This window comes from Saccostrea cucullata, unplaced genomic scaffold, assembly GCF_032062105.1.
Source record: "Saccostrea cucullata isolate Sc308-1 unplaced genomic scaffold, CSIRO_AGI_Scuc_v1 ctg6493, whole genome shotgun sequence".
NCBI lineage: Eukaryota > Metazoa > Mollusca > Bivalvia > Ostreida > Ostreidae > Saccostrea > Saccostrea cuccullata.
The window spans coordinates 7,580-30,680 of NW_026928935.1; the positions used below are offsets into that span (position 1 = coordinate 7,580).

At 31.1% G+C, this 23,101-nt stretch overlaps 1 protein-coding gene across 1 annotated transcript; it reads right to left on the reverse strand.

Annotated features, from left to right (window-relative positions):
- Positions 1–13,576: 13,576 nt before the first annotated feature.
- On the reverse strand, positions 13,577–22,664 carry LOC134279300 (multiple epidermal growth factor-like domains protein 11). Its single transcript, XM_062761662.1, has 5 exons — positions 22,561–22,664; positions 16,827–16,885; positions 16,484–16,624; positions 15,985–16,116; positions 13,577–13,751 (listed from the first exon to the last, which is right to left on the reverse strand). Exons 1-5 carry the CDS (start codon positions 22,662–22,664, stop codon positions 13,738–13,740), a joined length of 450 nt encoding a protein of 149 aa, XP_062617646.1. The 3' UTR covers positions 13,577–13,737.
- Positions 22,665–23,101: the final 437 nt, after the last annotated feature.

A 23,101-nucleotide genomic window follows, 5' to 3' on the forward strand; every position in this document is an offset into this window, starting at 1 on the left:
TATAGGAAAATAAAATATTTCGGGTGTTGCATGTTAAATGATTCTTGGACTTATTCTATTTTTTTAAATATACATATAAATGCATTTCAATTTATCACTTGATCAAATCACCGAAGCATAATTGCCCTAGACGTTCCCGTCATGAATTCTTGATTACAAGAGAATGTGTGACGGTACACATAGAGGTGTTTTGTTTGCTTATTCATGCATCGCGATTTTGACAGTACATTTTGTTCTCTTAAACATATTATCGGTGGTGATATGTTCTTTTACATTAACTGCACAAATTATCCTGCTAAGACCTTGTTATATTATATATACATGATGGAAGAAAAAGGCTCGTAGGGCAAGTTAAAGTACCGTTTGTTTTGTACAGCAATTACTTTGAACAGATTTTTAGTAATTTTAAATTATCAATAAATAAAATACAGAATTTGACAACGACTTCATTTTAGATTAAACACATCGTTAACCAAAATAGAATACATCCAAAATTGTAATGCTAAGCAATCCAAAAATAATTTGATATTAATTTACCAAACTATAGCTTCACATGTTTTGACGTTTTGTAGAAGTAAAATAATTATGATTAATACAAGGTCTAAAAATGTGAATTTTATAGAATTTTTTTTTCAAGAGACACTGTTTGGCGCTTTGGGCAAAGCTTGTCGAGATAGAAACTCCAGAAGAAAGCACATATTTGACAAACATGGCAATTCAGGAAAATGTTGGTAGGAAACAACCTTATTTCAAATTCAATCGATTCCTCAGTTATATACACTTGATCTCTTTCTCTAACTTAAAGTCCTACACGCTATATGAACCCCGAATTTTATGTGAAACAAAATGAAAAATGATTTAAAACACATGAAGTGTAATGAAAAATTATACTTTCCAAAAATTTTTACCATAGACGTCGTTGTAATAACAAAACAATAAAGCAATATCTGGCATTTAAGAAAGTCTTTTCATGAATATTGATGAAGGAAGTGCGTAAATAGTAGGCCTATATATAGACATGCATGTCCACGGGAAATCACAGACGAGGCATGTTGCATTTTGACAACAAGTTTAATATGCGTCTTAACAGAGTAGATGGTTGATACTGATTACATCAAAATATAAGTATCATTAAGAGTAGTAAGCTTAAGCCGCTTGTCATCCATGTCAAAAGTGAGTAGTATCTCAAACGACCTATCTTGTTTTCTTTACGCCGTGTTTGTTTATCAATCTAAAAGTAGCGACGGCGTCACGTGATGGATTTATTTAAAAATAGCTATTTCTCTCCTAGCAGGCTTATGAATAATTAAAATTTGATAACTTTATAACGCGTTTAATTTTAATGTTGTAATTAACAGTACTTTCGTAACTTTTATTGATAAACAAATTATATAAATCTCCAATCTTGTTAAAACTGGCGCCAGTTATAGCAGGTATACTTTTAAAAGTCTGGATTAAAAATTTTAAAGCATTGTAACATATTAAATACACCATGGTTTAAGCTAGATATAAAAGTAGATAACTAAAAATACTAATAAGGAAAATATGCTCTAACTACTCAAATTGAAGGAACTGTGAGCATTGACCTCACTGAATGATACCCCTGCATTTCATATGATTATATTTATATCCACTGAATCTTTTCCCTTTATTTCTTATGAAGACCATTGCGATTTATCAATGCATGAACAACAATAACCAAGCCTCGTACGTAGATTTCTTGAACAATGGCTATTCCACCAGTTTCACATACAATGATATATTCATCTTAAATACAATATTTAAACAAATTTATTTTCACTTTCAATTATTCTTAATACATATGTAAATATAAACAATAAATGTTTTCCTTGATTGTTAGTACGGTAATGAACGTCGCAGGTATTGCATCAAAAAAAAATTCATAATCCGCATAAGCGGCTTATTTTTTTTTTAATACTGTGACATGGGACCTTTTTTATACACTGTCATCCGAAAGACCGGTCTCCACGTCCCATGGTGGGATACGAACCTGCGACGTAAAGATAAATTCTGTGGCCCTACAACAGACGCTCTTACCACTGCTACAAGGAAGATTTTTTTATTCTGTGTTGACGGGCGGCAAAAACATTTTTTCTATTTGAAATGATTGAAAATTATATGCCTTTTTGTATCATTTAGACTCAAACGGCTACAAATATATCTATAAATAATATTTTATTTTATGTAGGTATTCTACTTGGGATAACTGATGCCTTTGTGGAAGGAAAATGGGTGTTCTTATCTTCATTGAATTCTGTTTCTCTTCTCAACTGGAGCAGTTACAATCCAGACAATTATAGGAATCAAGACTGTGCAGGAATAGTAAGCTGTGGGATGACATCGATTGTCGAGCAAAAAGACATTTGTTTGTGAGAGATTAATATGTTAAGAATTTCAAATTTTGAAAGTTAAAGGATTGAATAAAAAAATTGCGCAAACAACTACTAAACAATAACGAAGAAGTATACTTCAATAAGAAAAACTAATTTTATACATTATTACATATGCTTAGAGATGCTGTAACTTAAAATCTTTAAAATTGTAATGGGCAACTATATAAAAATATTGGGTTTTTTTGGTAAAACGATTTTTTTTATTAAACTTTATTCTATGTCAATAAAGAGCAGCTAAATGGTAACCTTTCTGTTCATAGTCGAAAGGATGGATATGGAGATAACGAACAGTATTCAATCTCAATGTCCATAAAACAATACAAAATAAGAGCAGAGAAAACATGGACCCCCGAAACATCAGGGATGGGATCAAGTGCCATGGAGGAGTGAGCATCCACCGCCGTGTGCTCCTTGTCATGATCAGGAAATAACGGAAAAAATCCGTCGTCAATTCAGTGTATAAATAATGGACTAACAATTGGTAGGAAAAACGTCAGTCAGCATTTGATTCAATGATAAATTGTATTTGCTGACAAGGTCATTGTATCGACCATAGAATTTATGAAATGATGACTTTAAACGAGACTGCTGATATTTTTGTTTCATCAATTTGCTTGTCGATAATTTACCTCGTTTTAGAAATTGTTCATACGTAGAGCATGCTTTTGCGTATCGAATAAACTGAGATACATATACTCCGTATGCAGGTGATGAAGGTTCATTGCTGCATAAGTAAGGGAATTTTACGATAGAAAAGTTAAAGTCATCACGTTCATCATATAGCTTGGTTGTTAGATTACCATTAGTGTCTTCTTCGAGTAAAATATCAAAGTATGAAACAGAACTGTCGGACTCTGTTGTATCTTTTATCTCAAGCTCACCAGGATTTATCGTATCGACGTAGGAATGGAAATTATCATTATTAATTGACAATACGTCGTCGATAAAACTACAGTGCCGTATTTCTACAATTTTTATTTGCTTAAATATTGATTACTTTAATCATTCTATCGTCAACATCCTTGACTTATAAAGCAATATAATTTAATCACATGCATACGGATGTTTTGGAGGTCTGTGTTTCCTCTGTTTCTATTTTGTAGTGTTCTATGGACTTTTGATCTTGAATATTGTTTGTTAATTTACATATGCATACGTTTCATGTACATCAAATCGTAGTACTCAGAGGTAGAGAACATTCTGTATTTCTGTATAAAACTGACAGTTATAACCTTTGTGTAAGGATATTGCATTGCATTGCTATACTCATTAGCTAAGTACATGGTGGGTGTGACTAGTCGGCAGAAGAATGTTCACTCCTCCATGGCACCTGATTCCACTTCTTATGTTTTAGAGGTCCGTGTTTTCTCTGCTCCATTTTTTTTATTTTCATGAACTTTTGATCTTGAATACTGTTTGTCATATCCATATTTTTCATTACAAATATTTTTATTCGATATTAATCATATTGAAAATATTCATTTTTAAACGGATTGGTTGTGTGCGCAACCATACCCTGAACAATTTTTCCATTTTAATATCTATTTGCGAATTTGTTTTCATTTTCTTATATAAAATATCTAAATTAAATTTAAAAGATGGTTTTTTTATCAATTTGTTTAAAAATGTTTATTGAAATGATTGATTTTGGACCTTTTCCCCCTTTATTGAACTTTTGTAATACATATCAATTATTACAAAATAACCAATATCTACTTCATTTTTTTAATTGAGAGAGGGTATTTTCAGGTGCACACGATGAAAGCATTTAAAAATGTAATTTTATGTAATTTTAATTTCTTTATTTTATGATTTTTGTGTTTATTTTTCAACATCTCTCTTATTAGTCATCTGAGATAGAGATACAATATGGCGGTCAAATAAAGAAAAAATGAGGGTTGGTCTAATTTATTCATGTTTGAATGCGTGTTACTTAATTTTTTTAGTCAAAAATGGTTTATTTATTTTTAAAACATACCATACGAAAACAATATGTGTATAAAATTTTGTAATCAAAAATTTAATTAATTTTCCTGGACATAAATAGTGTAGCAGTCATATTTTGCAAAAATGTATGTAACTCGTTACAAAATGCAATCTGCATGTCCGCAAGTAACTATTAAATGTCCTTTACTTTGGCCAGATACTTTATTTAAGTGTATATTTTTATTTCCTATTGTTTTTATAGATGTGCCACTAATGTTTAGCATAATAGGCAGATATATTAAAGAAATGAGGTGTCGAAAAGTCTTTCAAGATTGAATTGTCAAGGATGTAAAATTAAAGCTGGATACATTTAAAGAGATCTTTTCGTGATTGAATAAACACTCAGTTGTTAAATAAAAAACTTAATGAAGGAAAACGTTATTCAACCAACAATTTTCAAATTGCATATATTTCAAAGCCAAGGTCTCTATCCCTCCCTCCTGCATTGTCATTCAAGAAAAAATTGCAAGCTTTTTAAATTACTTAAAGATTTAAGAATATGGTCTGACATCACAGGTACACATGAGTATTATCGTATTATTATGGTTGGCTCTCGAGGTCAAAGGGTTTTTAAATTTCTCCTTCGCGGTCTAGCAAAACTAATGCGTTTAACACGGATACCGACGTTCCCTTTGCTAAATAAGATTTAAAGTCGTTGATTAGTTTTTATACATATAAGAAAAAAGGATCATCGAGTGCCTGTGTTATTTTTCTTTTTTCCTTAGAATTTGATCTACCCTATCTTCCCTTTCTCTAAATGAATGAAAAAGGAATGATATAAGTACTTATAAGTAAACGACAATTTGTACACATGTCAAATGCCTGTGTACATTATGATTTTCTTACCCATTTCGTTTATTTCATTCTTTGTTTGACATTAACATGGATGCGCAGGAAAAGCTTAAAATATAACCTTTCTCTTGTCTGTAACATATTGTATTGATTTTTACAACTTTGTCGCATAAAACCTGCCAAAATATTATACATTGATGTTAAAAAATTTCAACATTGCATATTTCATATTTTAATTCAAAACAACTACCTGTCTTTACTGTGTATGTGCTCTTGAGCCTTTTTAAATTCTTTCATCGAATATGAAATAATTTATTAAAAAAGAAATAAAGAAAAACACGTAGTCAACACACAGCAGTTCCCATCAAGTCAGAGTTATCTCCATTAGTGTTACAAACTCTCGTATCAAACACTTAAACGAAGCATATAAAATATTTTTGGAATTAATTTTTGGTCAAATGTTAAGCAAATACTTAATAAAAGTAATATATCAAATATTGTAATAAGAAATTAGATGGACAACATCTGGCGTTTAGATTTTCTCGGCAGCCGTGCTCCACGACGTATGCAAACTCTAAATGGAATAAAACCTCAACTCTATTCTTTTTAAATTATTTTTCTTCCAAACACATAATTACAAGGTCTGTAAAAGTAATACATCTGACAAAAACAAAAAAAAAGAACAAATTAATTCGATAAATAACACGGCAGGCGAATGTATACATTTTCTCGAGCAAATACATGTACATGCATCTCTTCACACGTTGGCATTGTTATTTTCTTTCCCTCTTGCATTTTTTATTTTCGACAAAAAGGAAGAAAAATACTTAAATTTAATAATGAAATTTTTACGACAATGCATTTCAGGTCAACAACAGAAGCATAGAGTGGCGGCATTCGAAAAATGTGTTATTCTGAAAAATAAAAGAACTACAAAAAAATTCTACTTTTGATTAAACAAGCAAATTCAAGGAATTGTGGTCCCCCGCTTTCGGTGTCTTTGTGGGTGAGATGTCATTTTTTATGACATTTTGTGCGTAATACATCCTATCATATGTCATTTATTTCCAAATCATCACTGAACTCCAAGGTCAAGGTCAAAGGGTCAAAGTTTTTGGTTTTCAAAGAAAGGTCTTCTCACCAGGTTTACATACGTAAAGTATGAAAGCCCTAGCCCTTACCATTCAAAAGTTATGGCCAAGGTTAAAGTTTTTTATTAGTACGAAAAATTACCAAGGTCAAAAGGTCAAGGTTGTTGGTATCCAAGGAAAGGTCTTTTCACAAAGAATATATATGTGAAATATGAAAGTCCTAGTATATACTATTCAAAAGTTATGGCCAATGTCAAAGTTCTTGAAAAAAGTCTTACTCAAAGGTCAAGGTTAAAGGGTCAAAATTCATGGTATCTAATGAAAGGTCTTCTTATAAGTACTAGTATTACATATGTGAAATATGAAAGCCCTAGTCCTTACCGTTCAAAAGTTATGGAAGGGTTAAGTTTTTTATAAGTACAGAAATCTCCAAGGTCAAGGTCAATAGATCAAGGTTGTTGGTATCCAATGAAAGGTCTTGCCACAAAGAATGCATAATTATGTGAAATATGAAAGTCCTAGTATCTACCATTCAAAAGTTATGGCCAATGTCAAAATTCTTGAAAAAAGTCTTACTCAAAGGTCAAGGTTAAAGGGTCAAAATTCATGGTATATAATGAAAGGTCTTCTTATAAGTACTAGTATTACATATGTTAAATATGAAAGCCCTAGTCCTTACCGTTCAAAAGTTATGGAAGGTTAAGGTTTTTTTTATAAGTACGGAAATCTCCATGGTCAAGGTCAAAAGGTCAAAGTTGTTGGTATCCAATGAAAGGTTTTGCCACAAAGAATATATATGTGAAATATGAAAGAGTTAGTTTCTGCCATTCAAAAGATATGGCCAAAGTAAAAGTTAGGATTTTTTGTGTAAAAGTGGGTCAAACTCCAAGGTCAAGGTCATAAGGCCAAATTTGGTGGTACCCAGAAAAAGGTCTTGTCACAAGGAATAAACTTGTGAAATATGAGCTCAGCTAAATCAAAAGTTATGGGCAAGGTTAAAGTTTTTGTGACGGACTGACAGACAGACGGACTGAGACTGACGGACAGACGAATGAGATTTATGTCCCCTCGCTTTCGCGAAGGCGGGGGACATACAAGCAGACTGAGCCAACCTCTGATGTTTCGGAAGTCCGTATTTGCTCTGCTCCTAATTTGTATTGTTTTATGGACTTTTATATTGAATACTGTTTGTTTCTCTATATCCTTAATAACCACCTACCTTTGATATATCGCGTTTGCCTCTACTTATAACCACAATATGCGTGTAGTCACACCAACACACAATGAATGCAAAGAATATAAAACTCAATACACTATAACTCCCACCACTCTAAAGCCTTCTTAATATTATTCTCTCGAAGATGGGTCTTTAGACCTAGAAAGTAACGAAAGCAATCAAGAATTTTTATCCAAAACAAGTTAAGCAATTAAGATCGGATGTGTTGTTATATTTTTATTATGCATTAAACTTGCTTTTGCAGGATTATTTTGTCAAATGCATACGAGTGCATTCAAGCCGCTTTATGATAAGAAGTGTGCATTTCTGTAGGATTTTAAGTTTAACGAAATATCAGTTGTACTTTACCATAGACCTAAAAGTATAGGTCTATTAAATGATTACTATAGCTTACATCAACAATACAAACTGTTTTTTTCCAATAAAGAAAAATTTTCTGAGGCTATTAGAGCAAAGACACTGTCACATGAAAATCTACATTTCATATGAATCGGCTATATTCAAACACGCAAGCAAAATTCTATTCCATCGTTTTAGCCTCTGTTTATCATTATACCGTAAATCTGGAAATTTTTACTGTAGATAAATTTTTAGCAAATTTGCGCGTACATTGCATTCGCAAAAATATTTTTCTTAAAAATAAATCAATATGTGAAGAATTTTTTTCTGAGAACTCGTGTCGTTTTTTAACTCGGTGAATAGGCGTCGGTCGGTAAGCACTGGTCATTTTTAAAATAAACCTGTTTACACTAGTCTACTATATAACTACAAGTTAATTACCCGTGCGTGTAAATTGCCCTCATTATAAAATATATATCTTCACATGATTTGACAATCACTGAGGCGGTATGCCCATTTTTAATTATTTTCATCAATTAATTTGCCAATAAAGAGAGAACTGTCATTTTATCTAACCGTCTATCAACACGGGCGATAACTCAAACTCACAGCATTTACTAGAAATTTCCAAATGTAAACTCGGCGTGTAAATTTTAGGTTAGAAAAAACCAAACGTTGAGAAAATTAGTTATACCGGTATTTTTTCTTCATTTGGATTATACTTCAGGTTAAAATGCATACACAACCTCTAAAATGTTTGTTATAATTGATTATTAAGAAATTATTTTCAATGCAAATCCTTTTGTATTTTTATCAAAATTGTTATCGGAGCGATTTTGCAAAATCTTGCCACGTTGCGAGTATATTGGTGGTATTTAACTAGGCATATTATATGAAACATAACCTGATATGAAAATCTTCAGTGATTTTTATTTTTAGCACCACTGACAATTCGCAAAAATTTGAAGCGTAAAAATTAATCAACAGCTTTTTGACCCAAATTCGCAAAAATAAATCTACGTAAAAATTTCCAGATTTACGGTATACATATTTTCCCCTTTTAAGCCCCAGTATTACTAAATCTTTAAAGTAATTTCGGTAATCCTTCTATACTTCTTATACGTTCTTGTACTTCTCGAGAGATTTTAGTAAATTTTGCAATAGAATAGTCATGGCAGACTTCACCAAAGTTTACATAATATTTAAATATGTATGGTCTCACTTTTGAAAGGTCCCCATCCTTTGCGGTAGATGTTCCTGTACTTGACACGGTCACATCTAGATGTTTAGAGGATAGATTTTGAATACCAGTCCGGAGACAAATTGTAACGGAATTCAGGACAATCGTCATCTCCAAGTTGAAGATTGATACAACTCAATCCAGTTTATGTTGTATATTTTGGTTAATTAGATGTAAGTAAATGTTTTATAATTTAAAGCAAGTTTGTTGTAAATTTAATAACCATTTTAAAGGGCATCTTGGATCAACATCCTACGCATGGTCATTAATATGACATGTACGCACATTCTTAAATTTATTTATCACATTTAAGATAGTTAATATCCCCAGTTGTCATTTTAATTTTTTACAGAAAGTATGTCATTTTGTTATCATGATTTAAGGAAGTCTTTAACCAATTAAAATAACAAATGTTGCACCCTAAAACTACATTCTCAGTATGATTTTTTTCTCAAAAATTGGCATGATTAGAACATTTGAAGTTGCGTGCAAAAATATATAGAATTCAGAACTGTACAAAAAAGCATTGTTACACATTGTGTCAAAATCAAGCACCATACGAGATTCGTGTTAGCGTATTAAAAATTGCAAGTTTGAATAAGGATGGGCTTACTGTTCCAAACTTTAAAAATCAGATTTAGTCACTAAGACTTTATTAGATATATAAGAATGTATTGTTTTGATAGCTACAAACCAAAATGATTCATGATTTTTCAAGCTTACAAAAAAGATTTACAAGGGTCACCTCAATAAAGATGCTATTTAGATTTTCACACATGTATATTACACAACATTTTAGAAATTCTAAATTGTTGGAAGGAATTTAGAACCTATGACAATGTTTGTGTTGAACATACTAGTAGAGTATTAAAGGATATTTTATGGTTTAAGGACAGCTGATACAAACATTTTGTTCTTTGGAGTAGACTTAATATCATCTAACAGGATTAGAAAAGTTGATAATTCTTTGATTTATTTTACTCTGTTACTTTGTTATGCTGATTAGATAAGCACAAGGCGGGTATGACCGGTCGGGAGGGGATGCTCACTCCTTCATAGCACCTGATCCCACCTTTGATGTTTCGTCCTGCTCCTATTTTCGATTGTTTTATGGATTTTTGATCTTGAATATTATTCGTTTTCTCAATGTGTTTTATGATTTTAAGCTATCCTTAATTTTATGAATTGTCACTTTTAATGTACAAATAAAAGATTTCAAATATCTGAATTCTAATTCCTTAGGAGACTTGTTTAACTGTGAAGAAAGACACATCTAATAAGAAAGTGATAATCAGTAAAAAAAAACTTAACAGTGTAGAACTTAAATGCCTTAATGTCTTAATGTCCACAGAGTCCCAAGTAGGGGTGGGACGATATACCGATACACCGATACATATCGATATTTTCCTCTAAGATACGGTTTACGATACAAGCATTCAAATATTGGTACGAAACGATACACGAACGACCTGTCCGAAAATTGAAAATGATAGTACCTGTCCTTGAAAATGGCGGCCTGTACGAAGCAAAGAGATAGCATTGATATTGAAAACACACTTTAGAACTGATAACTCGTTGATTAGGGGTAATATGTTTTCACTGTTAAGCAGTGTGCAAAGCGTGCTATACACAGAAAAGTATCGTTTCAAGAACATTTGATATTATTAATTGTTAGTCTATTCATACTTTTTTGTAATCTCAACTTGGCTACAGACTTTCAGCAATTTTGAATGATAATGTAAATGTGATTTTTTTTATATGAATTTATATGAATTTTTAGTCAGTGTTCGTTGATATACTATACAACTATTTGTAAACAACTTGTTAATAGACATTTGGTAATATGTACAATTGTCCTGTACATTGTTTTTGTAAAGTTTTAGTCAATGAAGTTGATGAACTTCAAGTATTAATTTCATAGCACACATGATTTGATATAGAATAATTTTTTGAGTTACTGTCAAGACAAAAAAAAAATAAAAAAAATACTAATTCTTTTGAATAGTTTTCTAATTTATCATGTTGTGTTAATGTCATTAAAAAAAAAAAATGAAATAAAATACTATTTTTAATAGTTTTATGATTTATCATCATATCGAAATACATATCGTATCGTGCCAATATATCGAGATACGTATCGTATCGCAAGATCTGTGTATCGTCCCACTCCTAGTCCCAAGGCATCATTTTTATGCATCATGTCCTTTAAAATGCGATTAAAATGCCCTTTTCAAAACAGTTTTTTCCTTGTAGTAACCCATCTGCAATTTATTTCTTTTTCGTTGATTTTTGGCAGGCATATTTGTGCCTCATTTAACATGTAATTTTTTTTTCTGACGTAGCAGAAAATATTTTCTTCGACCTGTCAAAAGAAACAATCTTTAGATTAAAAAAAATGTTCTTTTTAATCTTCTTACAAAAAAAGTCCCGTATCAATCTTTTTTCTTTGCGACTTATTATTGAATTCGATATTGTACTTGGTTGTTGCATTGTTTAATTTCAATTTATTATAAAAACCGTATATTTGTAATAACACTTCTCATGTAGAGGTAAATGTCTAAAATAAAGCACAATCAATTTTGATGCAAAAAAGCGTATATTGTCGAATTTTTAGGATCTTTGTAGCCGTACATATATATTTTTTTAATTTTATCCATGTCAAGTGACAAACAGCTGATGTATGTGAAATTCTGAATTTGAATATCTGAATTTGCCCAATTCAGCAAAGACAATTATTACATAAACAAGTAGTAAAATCTCAATTCATCAAAAGCTTAACATACGAAAAACAACAATAATGTAATATTATTGATGATAATATTATGTTTTATGCATGCATATGTAATTTTGCGAAGGTACAAATAACCAATTTTTAGCAGTTAAGTCTCAGTCAAGGTCACTAGGTCTATCGATCAGGGCTTTAAACCATTAAATCTGAAAAAAAAACTTCTCCTACCTCAATGCCACATACCAAAACTTAAATATACCGGGTACACATGTATTAAGTAAAGATAAGCCCGGTCTGGGCTGCAAAATCGGTCGTGAAAACACCAAAAATATAATATGTATATCATTAATATACGATTAAATTGATTATCCATGAACTTCAAATAAAATAGCTAGGCCCTTACCAGTTTTCTTCGTACTTAGTAATCGCATGATATACATATATTGAGAGAAAGCGCCATATACACAAGCCACGCCATTAATTATTCAAACAGTTTTATACCTCTTCGTCTTCAATGACGTTCAAGACGTACTCTTGTTCTTATAAATATCGCACATTAACAAAAATTGTTTCATAATCCACCCTCTAGATATATCAATTTGAGGAGGAAGTAAAATCAATATTTTACAAATATCAATATAAAATCACTTATTTTTTCAAAATTCAATCTGCAAAAAATTCTTCTTTCTCTAGATAACTTCATTTCAATGGGTAGGAAATTTATGATAATAAAGACAGGAAAGATCGTTTTGTTGGGCATATTCATTTTGTCAAGGTCCTTTCAACTTCCTGATACAGAAGCAAAGGTAACTGATAGTTTGTTATTGGCTTTAACTATAATATATAAATTCCTTATATTGCGTGTCAGTATTTCTCTGAAAGTGAGGGAAGTAAGAATACTAATTGTCCTATCCGTGGAATAAATCCTCATTTTTATTTTTTCTTTATTCAGCAAAAACAGAGTTATTGGATTTATCTATTCCTTATATTGTTTATCGATGTTATCACTTTTTAACTAATACACAATCTCTGAAATACAGGGAAAAGATCATGAGAAGGCTAATAAATGTCTTATCAGTGGAATATTTCCTCTTTTGTTACATGTATATACTGTACCTCTATTCATGTTGATTTACTTTTTTTCCTTATTTATTTTCCTTATTTAACATCAATAGTCTTTCAAGGGTGAAATTTATTTTTACAAAATGTAAAAACAAAGTTGCAAAGATATAAACAGGAATTTCTATCTAAAGAATAGTTCTCGCATTGTTATGAAGACAAAAAATAAATGTACCTTATCCAACGAGGAGTAGTGTCTTAAATAAAATGAATATATGCCAGGTTTGAAAAAATGTATGTCCATAAGAATTTTATAATTTACTTTGTTTCTTTTCGCTTAAAGATAATATTACATTAACAAAAGGTTGTTAGGTACTTAATATATCAAATGGCATTAATTTTTTTTTTATTTTGAAAGTAGATAAACTAATTATTAAAGATTTATGTGGATTTTTAAAATTGATTTTAGCCCATGATGACATAGAGACGTACATTGTACTTTAAGCGATGACTTCTAAAAATAAAAATGTTTTAAAGTAAAAGTGCAAAATAAACATCGTAAAAGGGTTTTTGAATCTCTCTCTCTCTCTCTCTCTCCAAAAAAATTGTATATCAATTAAGATCATTAGTCTTCATTTTTCCCTGAAATATCAATGATGAAATATGAAGACCGGGTTACGAACTTAGTCAAATCCGGTATAATGAAAATCTTCAGGTATCGAATGTGAGGTTTTGGTACGAAAAATCGCGTGAAACAGAATTCACTTCTTGATATTCGTGTGATTCAGAAGTCTTTTCTTTCATTTCTGCTTCAGTTGTTATGTAATGAGATGAGGACTGTCTTTTCACTTTCACTTGCCTTCTTCTAAATACAAAACAAATTTCAAAAATAGAAAAAATCTACATACAAGAGGTTATCAAAAGGTTCGGGGACCTCGGCTATAAAATTAGTACTACATAGTCTAGAACTGTGCTTTCAAAATTTATGAGGAACATAAACCAACAAAAAATAAAGAAATGTTGAAAATTTTAGCTTGATACGTTGAATATTTGCCATTTAAAATTAAATTAAATTGAAATAGTCTGGACGCATTTTATTTCTCCGCAGCAGGGATGGTGTCAATTACTTTAAAATATGATCAATTAAATAACAATTACATTGACTTTTTTATTAATATTACAATGTAATCACAGCCTTTCTAAGAGTGTAATTAATCAAATTACAATTACTTAGCAAATGTAATTAATCAAATTACAAATTAAATTTTTTGAAAATGTTATAATCATTGTCAATGGATATGCAGTACATCAATCATTTGTTAATAAGTGCAGCCTCCACACAAAAAAGAAATAATATGCTAAGGCATTGTATATCTTTGTGGTTTAATTCATTAATTTTATTTTTAAGACATTAAAGAAATAATCCGAGATCAGTTTGAGTGCAGCTTCCTCCACACAAATCCTACGTATACATGTACACAAATTGTATGGTATGGCTTTCTTTAATAGAGTAAAATGAGATACAACTGCAACTCATCAAATCAATTAAAATTACTTTGAAGGTAACCTGAATATCGTAAAATGATATTTATGTGGAACATTTTACTTCATAAATAATACTTCTACAGAACATAAGTTTTTGAGTTTTTTAATTGCAAAATTCATTCATAAAAATTTCTTTAGCTGTTTAAATAATTATCAAATAGAAACTTTTTTCTTTTTTAATGCTAGTAGATCAGTTTAATTTTATTTTATTGACATAATTATCTCTTTTCGCTTTCTCTTCTAAATCATGGAATGAATTCCTCCATAGAGGAGGTTTGTTTTGATTGCAAATTATATCTTTGATTTCAAGGGCAATTATCTCTTCTCAACACAGAACTTAATTAATGACACACGCACATTCTTTTTCTTTCTTATTGATCAAACACGAAACACCAAAGATTTGAAATAGAATTCATGTGTGTTTCATAGCTGAATAGACCTAAGAAAGCTGGTAAAAAACTAAATACATGAATTTTAATTAAAAAGAGGATTGAGGATATATTTTAAAATAAATTAAAATAAAGTAAAGCGGGAGGTATTGGTGAACAATATATCTTTGTATTTTGTAACTTACTAAAGTATTATGTATAATAATGGTATGTAATTGAAATTACATATTTTTTCAGTGTAATTTTTTAAATTACAATTACAAGTAATTAAAAATATGTTTTATTACAAATTACTTTTAATTACTTAAAAAATGTAATTAATTACATTCAAATACAATTCCTTTTTTAATTACTTTATCCCTGCTCCGTAGCCAGCTTAATTAAACATTTCCTAGGCCTATACCTTTTTCAGTGGCTAAACTTTATTGAATGTTGGAAATGGAAAACGCTTTCTCCTTTTTGACATTATTTCAAGGCCTTATTTGTTTCAACACTCCATGCAAAATTTACAATAAAATTTCATAGAACTTCCAGAATGAGAAAAAAAATCAATATTTCATGGAACAATAGTGTCCAAACATACGTATGTTTGAAATAACGGGAGTTTTGGATGTCAAATGTTCATATCAAAAGAGTTTTTCTCAGTTAAACTTAGGTCGAGGTTGCGCTGCCTGGACACCCCACTGCTTACAAAAACATTATTAATTTATTTTGAAAATACAATTAATGATTTGTCGTTTATTCTATTGATTGAAGATATACCTTAAGAGGTTTTGATTTAATGGCGCTGGTCCATGAACTCTTCGATACCCCCTCGTATATATTTTATATAACTACACAATGGAATTAAAAAAATACCTTTCACAAATCCATAACGTACAGGTCAAAAAGTTAAGTATGACTGATATAGACATTCCAATAGCATAAAACCAGTGATCATCACATTTTCTAGCAGTGGTCAATGGCGAAACTTTATAAAAAGATGGGAAATGCCATGTAAATTGAATACAGGTATTTTTAAACCAAATTATATGAAGAAACAAAACAGAAAAGAATAGTATTTTATCATTCATCTATTGAAAGGATACTGTTAATGAACGAATACAATAGATATATGGTTCTACCGACTTGATTTTTACATATCTGATTACTTTTACATATTACCTTGTTTGCATTTCGGAGAATCCATCATTCCAGCTTTGCAGCTACACATCCCATCAATATGATTGCATATATCAGAACAGTTCTCAGAGCAAACGTTTGAACAATTCACTCCAAAATAACCATTTCCACAAACTGAAAAAAGAAATTCATAAGAGTAAAATAAATATTGAGAAAAATTAGAAAACTGAAATTTTCAATTATTTCAATTTAATACTTCATTTCAAATTTAGGGAATTATTAAATAAGATATGTTTACCATATAAAGGTAAAGATGGATTTGTGAAGAAAAGATTAATCATAAGGTTTGTTTTGATAGGGAAATGATTTATGTAATTTTGCCTTTATAAAATGTTTACAAAGTGGTTTGTATTGTGTAGTGAACTATTGAACTGAAATTGTATTCGTTATCTCCACATATTTTATTGTATAAACAATCCAAAAAACCTCAAATGCATATATACATATAGTGAAATATACGTGAATAATTATCATGTCTTACTTAAATTGCATTTCTCTCCTTTATATCCATCTGAACAACCATTTTCACAGACTCCAGTCACATGGTCACACGATTCCTTGTTAATGCAGTTTTGGCTACAAGAAAACTTGCAGTCTTTTCCATATTTTTCCGCGGCACACACTGTCGAGCATATGAGAAAATAAAAAAGGGTTGATAATTAATTAAAGATGATGCATAGATAAATAGAATGTCATTATTAACTAAACATTAAAGATTCATCAATCTTATTCTTAGAAAGAAGGGAGAAATCAAGTTCATTTATTTCCTTACTCTTAACCATGCTCTACGTGAAAATAGTTTCTTTAAAAATCACATAATGTACATCCTTTACCAAGAGAGCATGTTGAACCACTCCATCCTGGTTCACATCCATACTGACAGCTGCCAGTAACATGATTACAAGTTTGATTTACACAGTTTCACATCTCATGGAGCAATTGTGACCATACCACCCATTGCTGCACTCTATTTTCAAAATCAATGTAGTTAATTACAATGTAAACATATTGCTTAACATTAATAATCGAAATTTCAAAGATATGAATATTCATCTAGGAAAAATTAAAATCATACTTTTTTCACACGTTGAGCCTTTGTAACCACTGATGCATCCATAGCTGCATAGTCCATTGATATTTTGGCAATTATTTTCAATACAGAAAGGACTGCATTTCTTTGAACAAAGTGATCCAAAATAACCATGACTGCAAGCTAACAATACATAACATAAGAGTTAACAGCATTTTCAGCGACATTTTCAGACAGGTTTCTTTAGATATTCGAAAAGCTTGTATGATACAATTTTCATTTTGGTAAAATTCACATGGGTAAGCCTTAATGTGAAAAAGACATCTAACAATTTATCCACGGGGCAGTAAATTTTGAGAGTGTGTCCTTTCTACAAGTCTCTCTGACAAATATAAAATATAGCATTGTAAACAGGTATTAGAAATTCAATAAATCAAAAGACTTTGTTAAATCACAATAATTTTAAAATTTTAATTTAATTTTTATTGTATAAATATTCAACAAAATAGCATTTAAGAAACAGCCGCGCGTGTGTTGCTTAGCAATTATAATTATTTGATTTCAAAGTTAGAAAGTAAAACAATTATCTACAAATATTTTTCATCAAATATTCTGACTAAATATTACTGTAATTTTAAACACAATGTGTGTACGAACTTTCTTTTCGCACGTGTGAGATAAAACGAAAAAAAAAAATTGTGTACGAAATGACTTCTGTAGTTTGCATACGAAAATACTAGTCGGTTGGTGTACGAGTTAATTGTAGTTCGGCGTATTTCAATAAATATTCATTAAAGCTGACATAAACTCTTAAAAAGGCATCATTTTTCATCTTCGTACGACTTACTACATTCCTGTAGGCCTTTGTCCGCCATATTTCTTCGATTCCGCCATTTTTGTTCACCTGTACCTGCTATATATAGCCTTGTACAATTGTTTCACTTGAATGATTTTCTAGCCTGGCTGTCGACCTCTCCGATAGCATAGTTTTTAGAAGTCCATAAACTGACGAAATACATGTTTGAAAAGTAAAAATTCAACAAAAACTAGAACTATACCGAGAATTAAAATATTTTTTGAATGCATTTGCTGCAATATAAAAATACACTAACACGTAAACACATTCATGTACAGCAAAAATCCATGCAGGTCAAGAAAACACGTCAAACGCAGTGATAAAAACATTTACCTGAAAACTGCTATCGTTACAGGGATGTGCACATATCGAAAGATTTATCCTATTTTACTTTTATTGAAAAATGCATCTCCGAATTCATGTAATCCATTGCCCACTCAACAGTAAAAGATGCTTGGACACACGTGGCCCATGCCGATCATTTTATTTGGTCGGGGAAAATATCAAAGGTTGATAGCTCAGTTTGGTTGATTAAAAATGCAAATATTTTTTTTCAAAAATAAACATTACTCTTGTCTGTAAATGTTGTGAATAAAATTTATGATTACTGTGTTTAACTTCATCAAATTTATAATAAAGCATGCATTATTACGAATCATTCACCTTTTGAAGATATTTAACAGTGAAAGGAGGGGGGGGGGTATAATAAAACATGTATAACACTCTCAGAAAAATAATTTAAGAAAAAAGTCTGTAACAGATCGGATTTCTTTATGATCAATTATTATCAAATAAATACTGTGTATTTGCTTTATTAGACCTAATATAATTTGATTTAAAGTTATTTATAATTTTATGCCCAATGAAAGAAAAAGTGAGCAAGTTCACACACCCAACTCTCCCCCAAAAGTCAAAGTGCTGAAATTCCCAGGAAAAAAAATAAAGGAATCGTAATTTCCTTGTAATATGCACATCTATACACACTGTGTCCTAAATATCTGCAAAGTTTGACGAAATTGTGTGCAACGGTTTATGAGGAGTTGCGCAGACAAACTGCTCATCTCTAGTATATTCAAGATATGGCGAAAATCTAAATGTAAAAGTGAGGAAATTCCTGAAAAAATATAGAATTCGGAATTTCCTGGTGATGTGCAAATTTACACATTGTTTCCAATAAATATCTGCAAAGTTTGACAAAATTCTGTGCAGTGGTTTATGAGGAGTTGCGCTGACAAAAAAAAAACAAAAACAAAACCAAAAAAAAAAACAAAGCAAAAAAAAAACCAGGACTGACTGACTGACGGACGAGCCAAAACATTATACCTCACGCAAATTGTTGCTAGGGGTACATGTATAATAAACAAGTTTCATTCTGTGGTACAGTGAAAATGAAAATATATAGTATTTAATGTGAATTAAATTTCTAGACATAAATAATTAATGATTATTGGCCAAAGGATATATGTAACAGTAAGTGTATGTTTGTGTATGTGGGTATGGAACTATGATTAGTAAGATTAGAATGTGAAATATGTGTGAGACTGTACTGTGAATATGTAACAAATCCTATTTTTTCATGATGATACAACTTGTGGTATTGCACTTCTCCATGTCAAACCTAATACTAGTCATATTACATTATACATCAGTCTATAATATGCAATTGTAATAAGTGTAATCATATTGTAATAATTTGTTCATGCCCCCGAGGGCCCTTGATTGGTGAATAAACATATTCTATTCTATAGGAAGAGAGAGCAATTTCCCCGTGAGAATTCCATATTCTACCTAAAATTAGCTTTTAAAAATTCTCTTGTCTGTTCTCCAGGTGCAGTTCGACACGTTTGAGAAGGTATTTGAGAAAGTTCCCAATGTTCACATTCCTGTGATTATATATTACAGGCTTATCACCCCCCCCCCCCCCCCCCCCCCCCCCCCCGCGCTTAAAAAGCAAGAGGGTATATAGTAATCGTTATGTCCGTCCGTCTGTACAGCTCTCCGTCCGTCTGTCTGTTACGCTTTGGGGGTACCCATCTCTTATCCGCAAATCCTCTTATACCACTCTTATACCACTGAGTGAAATTTACTGAAACTTTCACAGAATCTTAAGTTTATTACATATTACCATTGTGCACATCCTGTTGTACTTTTTGACCCGACACGCATTTTGGGTTTAGCGACAACTGCAAAATATGTACTTTGCCATTATAACCATATGGGAGGCGGGGGTATCATTTAGTGAGCTCATTGGTCACAATACCTCTAGTTTCACTTTCTATTTGGGCGTTTAGGTTACTTTCTTGTCAAAAGTAAAATTATTATTCAATTTATGATGTTTTGACATCCCGCCTGAAAAAAAATCTTTGATCTGTCCTAAGGCTTAATAAATGGTACAGCACAAAGTGCGTAGAATTTTATACCTATTATTGCCCTAACGGATGGTTAGAGAGAGAGAGAGAGAGAGAGAGAGAGAACTCAATATACAAAAGAGTATATAAAAAATATCCGTATTCAACCAGGTTTAAAGTATCCCTACCCTAGCTTTTAAAATTAACTCCCAAATACTCCTACAGACATTATTTTTATATAAAAACATAGCTAGACTGTCAGGCAGGGATACTGAAATCTCGAAAGACTTCCTGTAACAACATATTTATAAAACAGTTACGTTCCTCAAAATGCACATAATTTGTGGTCGAAGTGACACATTTAAAAAAAAATCTCAGAAGTGAATACGGCAGAAATGTCTGTCTTCCAAATAACGGTCATGTCAATTATTTTTGCAAGCCCCCACCCCCGCATAAAAAACTCAAATGCCTAAATATCAATCTTAACAGGGGATGGTCGTTCTCCGTGTGTGTGATAAAGACCATATAGATGTTAATTTGTATTCTGGTTAATTGCTAAATAATTACCGTACATCAAATTAATTGGTTTAGATTTGAGATTAGTACTAAAATAATGAGTTATAAATGACAAATGAATTTTGCGACGCAAACCAACTGCAGACTTTACATGACTTTGTATAGAATGTATATTAGAACTACATGTAGATAGACAATTTACAGTTAAACCTTATGAACAGCAGTTATAATACTATAACCTCCCCATCCCCCACGCCCTCCTTTTCAGCCGCGCAAATACCAAAATACGAACGAACTTCTCTTCCCACTTGTGATATTTTCCCTGACCAAAATCTGATCAGCACGGACTAAATGTATCGACGTGCTAGTCTGTACGGAGTAATGACAGTGTGTTTACCATTGAGGTTTTATGGAGTTTATTTCTTTTTTGTGATGCATATTTCAATAAATGGAATTCAGGGTGCATATCACTTGACTCCTGCACATCTTCGAACCGACGCTGTAAACTTATTACCAGGTAAATGTATGGGTACGTTTACAGCGTTCGAGGCGTTTTCTCGATATGCATCAATTGCATAGGGCCTGCAAATCAAAGACGTTGGTTGTTTTGTTCCATTCAAATGATAATAATTTCAAAATGTGTTTGCGGATTTTACTGCTTTTAATTTCAATTTAATTCTGCATCAATTGGCGCACTGTAAAAATACGTACACGTGCATCTAAATTTATCTTCCAATTTTTTTTTTACTTTTGATTCAAATCAATAATCTTTCAGAAATATTATTATTATGTTGTTCATTGTGGTTTTGTAATGTCTTGATCACCTCATGTGTTCTCATATGCTTTACCATCGGAGATGTGCACAAGTCGATACCCAAGCCAAAAAATCATTCAAGTGTAACGAGCACATTGGGGTATATATCGTTACAATGAGACAAGGTTTCTGAAAGAAATGTGGCGATATACGGCAATAGTTGGTATGAAACAAGTCGTACATAGATGAAAATGTTGCGTTTTTAAGAATTCATGTCAGCTTTAAGCAAGAAATATTGATAACGGCAAATATAAGGAAATGGCGTTATGTCCATCAACGAAATGCCTTTGAATTAACTTGAAAGTATTTGTTTACTGTGTACATTTTATTTACAAATTTCGAAACAAATCTCCTTCATTATTTTGACTTTGCAAAAATCTCCGCTAGGATCCCCATGTGTTTACATGTTGTTTATTCATAGCCCATACCAGCAGCAATATCCTGTGACTATATATATAGCCACCGTTTGAAAAGAAAGTTCATGTCACTTTTTCCTGTTTAAAGATTTGTTTTATCTATTTTCCCTTCACTTTCCGAAATACAATTTTATTTCAAATTATTTTGCGTCTTCTCTAACCGCCTTCGCTGGCAAATAGATGTTACTCATCATGATCCATCTGTCACTTCTTTATCCCATGTTATACTTAATCAATCTTTACTACCTTATTATTGCCCCATCTGAAACTCGGAGCAATCATGCAGATTGATTTTTAAAATCGCATTTTTAAATAGATTTTTTCCTTTTGTTTTTCTGTTTATATTCAAACAAAAAAGATGATCCTGTCTTGTGACCGAACCCTATTCAGAGTTGAATAAGATTTCAAATTTTTCAACAGATTTTTTGTCTATTCTTGATTATGTAATTTTCTAAGATTTTTTTTTACCGAAAAACATTATACTAAGTATTTAAATATATTTTCGCAGTAGTTCTGAAGCAGATGTTGATAATGTACAAATATTTAGACCATTCTATTAAAAGCTCACTTAAACCTACAGCTCAGCTAAAGGTACAGTTACCATTATAGCAAAGTTCTCCTTGATATCCAGGCTTACAGCCTTTGTTACATTCCCCTGTCCTGTGGTTGCAGATTGAATCATTTAGGCAATTCTCACTGCAGTTTTTCTTACAATCCCGACCAAATGTTCCAGAGGAACAACCTGGAATTATAATATATATGTATACCTGAATTTTACGACAGTATTTAAAATTAATTAGGCAAAAAAATGTTCAAAATTAGCTTTTAATGATATTTTTACAACTTTATAACAAATATTTTCCAGTTTTAAAACACATGTACTCTTATCGCAAAACACGCCTATCCACCCGTCTGCACATCCATCTGAGCAAATACCATCAATTGGATTGCAAGGGGAATTGTTTTCACAATGACCAGAACAGAATAATGAACAATCTGGACCAAACTTTCCAACTGTACATGCTGCAAAATGGAACAAATCATATATTTTGATATATATATATATATATATATATATATATATATATATATATATATATATATATATATATATATATA

Excerpts from the sequence above, each read along its gene's own strand:
- LOC134279300 (XM_062761662.1), bottom strand. The coding sequence starts at position 22,664 with ATGATTCAATCTGCAACCACAGGACAGGGGAATGTAACAAAGGCTGTA. Across the intron at positions 16,625-16,826 it reads ATGCTCTCTTGGTAAAGGAT|TGTGTGCCGCGGAAAAATAT; the intron begins GTACATTATGTG and ends TATGCTCGACAG. Across the intron at positions 16,117-16,483 it reads AGGAGAGAAATGCAATTTAA|TTTGTGGAAATGGTTATTTT; the intron begins GTAAGACATGAT and ends TTCTTTTTTCAG.